This window comes from Phasianus colchicus, chromosome 17, assembly GCF_987193195.1.
Source record: "Phasianus colchicus chromosome 17, bPhaCol1.hap1.1, whole genome shotgun sequence".
NCBI lineage: Eukaryota > Metazoa > Chordata > Aves > Galliformes > Phasianidae > Phasianus > Phasianus colchicus.
The window spans coordinates 418,142-423,255 of NC_143452.1; the positions used below are offsets into that span (position 1 = coordinate 418,142).

The 5,114-nt window shown below is 47.8% G+C and overlaps 1 protein-coding gene across 1 annotated transcript; it reads left to right on the plus strand.

The window, feature by feature from the left end:
• The first annotated feature begins 601 nt into the window (after nucleotides 1-601).
• On the plus strand, nucleotides 602-1,645 carry LOC149915571 (uncharacterized). The gene has a single exon (XM_090152369.1). The coding sequence runs from the start codon at nucleotides 992-994 to the stop codon at nucleotides 1,643-1,645; it is 654 nt and encodes a 217-aa protein (XP_090008495.1). The 5' UTR covers nucleotides 602-991.
• Nucleotides 1,646-5,114: the final 3,469 nt, after the last annotated feature.

Here is a 5,114-nt window from a genome sequence, read left to right on the forward strand (position 1 = left end):
TTTTTCATTGGTTATACACTTGGCAAGCCAGCCAGGAGCCGAATATACTAAAACTTACACTATGTCCTTTTTTTTTGGAATTTCTGTAAATGGTTCAAGGGGGAGAACGCTACCCCCCTAGATAAAATAATTCCAGGGCAGATCCCAGGATTTGCAGGATCCCCTTATTATGAATTGGCAACTATCATTGAAAAATGGGGTCTCCTATGTGTTGTGGGAAACGTTTCCCCATATCGCCTAGCGGATTACTTTCAGGGACTAGGCAAAGATATATTAGTCACTAGAGAAAGACAACTAGCTGCTTCTACAGTGGCATGGCCACTGTTAAATGCTTTAAACAATGCCAAAAAAAGGAATAATACTTTAGTGAATGAAAATGAACTTTTAAAAGATCGTATTGGGAAGTTAGAACAGGAAGAACAGGAACTTGGCATATTAACAGGAAAAAAAAACAATTCTACATCTTCCAATAGGTCAAGTTTGTAATATTTCAATAGACAATGACCAGGCTCCTGGATCAACGGACTGTGTTGATCAGGAAAATAAACAATCTAAATTGGATCTTGAATCTCCAATTTTGACGGATGCACTAGAAGTCAGTCCTGTTATAACTCAAAAAAATGAAAAAGGTACAGGACAGACCAGCAGGGGTGCCGCCTGATCAGTGGCCCCCTGCTCAAACCCACTTGCACGTAACAGCCCAACCGTACACGGCAACAGAACTGATGGACTTTATCCAATGATTCAGGCAGAAACCTAGAGAAAGTGTGCCGGCTTGGTTACTAAGACTGGGATTCTGGGGCGGAAAGTGTTCTGGTGAATGGCCTGGAAATAGCCAAATTGACCACAATGACTGTCCATCCTGCTCTTAGACAAAGATTATATGCAGGTAATCAATATAATGATGAAAACCATTCTATAATAGAATGGTTAATGGTGGCCTGCTGTATGGTATGGCCCAATAAATCTGATATTCCTTTACATTACAGGGATGTGGTCCTCCATGGAGGACCTTCAAAATTACATCTGTGAGCTAGGTGTAAGGGAAGTGATTTATGAAGATACCTTTGATGGCCTGGATCTGGTCAAATTCTCAGCGGGGATGAGAGACCTAATTTTACAACAAGCCCCCTCCCATTTGTATGGCACTCTGGTCTCTATATTAAATCCCCTAGTGGCCTCAGAAGCAGTTGTCCAGCAGGCTGCGCCGTTAGTGGCTGATCTAGGAGAAACAGAACGCCTGCGGAATAGGTGCAACGTTCGGTCACTAGAAGAAGCTGAGGTCTTGCCAGTGACTAAAACCAAAATGCTGGCTACTCGAGCTCCTCCATCGGGACCCATAAGGGTCTCCCGAAAACAAATGTTTAATGATTTAATTTGGGCTGGGGTCCAATTTGCTAAGATTGACGGCCAGCCCAATCATATCCTTCTCCAACTGTGGAAACAACTAAAGGACAACCAAAAATTTCAGACCTACCCTAAGAAACCAAGGGTAAGGGTTATAGAGAGAATGTCAACAAAAACATGGAACTTAAAGGATTTCATTGTTCCTAATAGGAAAAAAAAGCCGCCTCAGGTGTCTCAGGCTACAATGTCTGAGCCACCGGAAGCAAAAGAATTGGACATAGGTCAATTCATGGCATGACGAGGGATGTTAGTCCCCCTAGGGCCTCCAGACGGGACCAGAGGCCCTATGTAGAATTAACGATTTATTGGTCCCGAAAAAACATTCAAAGAGTTATGGCACTGGTGGACACTGGAGCAGAAACATCAATTATTTACAGAGATCCGACCAAATTTGATGGGGACAGAGTGATGATTGGTGGCTTTGGGGGACAAACTATTCTTGTCACCCAAACATGGTTGAAACTGGGGGTTGGGCGTCTCCCACCCCGGGAGTATAAGGTATCTATTGCCCCAGTCCAGGAGTACATCTTGGGCATAGATATTCCATGGGGTCTGGCTCTCCAGACAACTGTGGGAGAGTTCAGACTTTGACAGAGATGTATCAGTACCTGGGCGGTGCAGGCAATATTAAGAGGCCATGCGAAACATGGGCCTATTTGCCTGCTGAAACCGTACCGGATTACTAATGTAAGACAGTATAGACTCCCGGGTGGGCAAGATGAAATATCGAGCATGGTGCAGGAATTAGAAAAAGTGTGCATTATCAGACCTGCACACAGCCCATATAATTCCCCCATATGGCCAGTGCGGAAGTCGGATGGCACATGGAGAATGACAGTAGATTACAGAGAATTAAATAAGGTCACACCGCCTATTCATGCGGCCGTACCCAATATTGCCTCCCTAATGGATACGTTGAGTAGGGAGTTAAAAACCTATCACTGTGTCCTAGATTTAGCAAATGCGTTCTTCAGTATTCCAATTGCTGAGGAATCGCAAGATCAATGTGCGTTTACGTGGGGAGGCAGGCAGTGGACCTTTCAGGTCCTGCCACAGGGGTACGTGCATTCACCAATGTATTGTCACAATCTAGTGGCGCGTGACCTGGCTGATTGGAAAAAACCTGATGATGTTAATCTGTATCATTATATTGATGATCTCCTGCTGACATCCGACTCACTGGAGGCAGTAGGGCAGGCGGCAGATTCATTAACTGCCTATTTACAACAGAGAGGGTGGGCTATAAATCCCCAAAAGGTGCAAGGTCCGGGCCTGTCTGTAAAATTCCTGGGGGTGGTTTGGTCAGGAAAGACCAAAGTACTACCCAGTGCTGTCATAGATAAGGTTCAGGTGTGCCCAGTCCCTACAACATTGAAGCAGCTGCAAAGTTTCTAGGTATACTGGGTTACTGGTGTTCCTTTATACCTCACCTCGCGCAGCTGCTAAGGCCGCTGTACAGACTCACAAAAAAGGGGCAGCTATGGGACTGGGGGAAAACGGAACAGGATGCTTTCCAACAGGCAAAAGTGGCAGTTAAACAAGCCCAGGCATTAGGTATATTTGATCCTACCCTCCCAGCTGAGTTGGATGCTCACGTTACTCAAGATGGCTTTGGTTGGGGCCTGTGGCAACACCAGAGTTCTGTTCGGACCCCCATTGGTTTTTGGTCTCAGGTCTGGCATGGAGCAGAAGAAAGATACAGTATGATTGAAAAACAGTTATTGGCTGCCTATTCAGCATTACAGGCAGTAGAGCCAATAACCCAGACGGCTGAAGTTATAGTGAAGACCACTCTGCCGATTCAGGGGTGGGTGAAAGATCTGACCCACCTTCCTAAGACAGGGGTGGCCCAAGCACAAACAGCGGCACGATGGGTCGCTTACCTCAGCCAAAGGAGCAGTCTGTCTTCATCACCCTTAAAAGAAGAGCTTCAGAAGATCCTAGGCCCGGTGACCTATCATTGTGATGCACCAAAGGAAACGCTGGTCGCTCCACCAGAGAAGAGCCCCGTTCAGGAGGGGAAATATCCTATCCCTGAAGATGTCTGGTATACAGATGGGTCCAGCAAGGGCAACCCAGGCAAGTGGAAAGCGATAGCATATCATCCTTTGACTGAGACAATCTGGTTTGATGAGGGGGATGGTCAGAGCAGCCAATGGGCGGAACTGTGAGCCGTGTGGATGGTTATAACCAAGGAACCTGGTGATGGTATCCTGAATATCTGTACAGACAGTTGGGCTGTGTACCGGGGGCTCACTCTTTGGATTGCACAGTGGGCCACCCAGGAATGGACTATCCACGCCCGACCAATCTGGGGCAAAGACATGTGGTTAGACATATGGAATACAGTCAAACACAGGACTATGTGTGTCTACCATGTTTCTGGTCATCAGCCCCTACAGTCACCGGGAAATGATGAAGCCGACGTGCTGGCCTGAGTTTGATGGATCGAGAATTCACCATCTGAGAACATCGCCCGTTGGTTACATCAAAGCTACGTCATGTGGGACAAAAGACAATGTGGGCAGCTGCTAAAGCATGGGGGCTGCCCATACAGCTACCTGACATCGTCCAGGCATGCCAGGATTGCGACGCTTGCTCTAAGATGAGACTGAAATCATTGCCGGAAACAACAGCCCATCTTGCTAGAGGACACAACCCTCTCCAGCGATGGCAGGTCGATTACATTGGGCCCCTTCCTCAGTCTGAGGGGGCGAGATATGCTCTGACCTGCGTTGCCACTGCAAGTGGGCTACTGCAGGCCTATCCAGTACCGAAAGCAAACCAGGCATATACCATCAAGGCACTGACTAAACTGATGTCTGCCTCCGGGACACCTCAAGTCATCGAGAGCGACCAAGGGACTCATTTTACTGGTGCAACGATACAGCGCTGGGCAGAAGAAAACAACATCGAATGGCGATTCCACCTGCCATATAATCCAACGGGGGCAGGCCTCATTGAACGTTATAATGGTATTCTTAAGGCTGCCCTGAAGACAGGCTCCCAGTCCCTGCAGGGGTGGACGAAAAGACTGTATGAAACCTTGCGGGACCTGAATGAAAGACCCCGAGACGGCAGACCCAGTGCCCTGAGAATGCTGCAGACAACATGGGCCACCCCGCTTAGGATCCAAATTACGGGCACTGATTATCAGGTAAGACCCCAGATTGGCAATGAAAATAATGTTCTGTTCCCTGCCCCTGAGAATTTAGAACCAGGCACCCATAGAATAAAATGGCCTTGGAAGGTGCAGGTAGGACCCAAGTGGTGTGGCCTACTTGCACCTTGGGGGAGATTGTTGGAGGTGGGAGGCTCAGTAGTTCCTCCAGTAATAGGTACATGGCCTACTGATATTGTGGTCAACACTCCGATCTTCATTGCTAAAGGGACCCCCATCATGTCCCTATGGCAGATCAGGACACCTCCTGTGGTGCCTGACATAGTTATGCAGCCACAGGTATCTGGCCAGAAGGTGTGGTACAAGCGGCCAGGACATCCCCAGTACAAGCCCAAATGTTGACCCAGGATAGAAATACGGCCTGTATCTTGCCCTGGAGAGCAGACCTTCCCCTCCTGGTACCCTTGAAACATCTGTATTACTCCCCATGAGTCTTCGAGCCTTCAGGATCACTGGAAGGAACAAAATGCCATCAAAGCGTTCCAGTGTTACAGTCAGATCACGTGCGACACCTGGTGATGGCCTA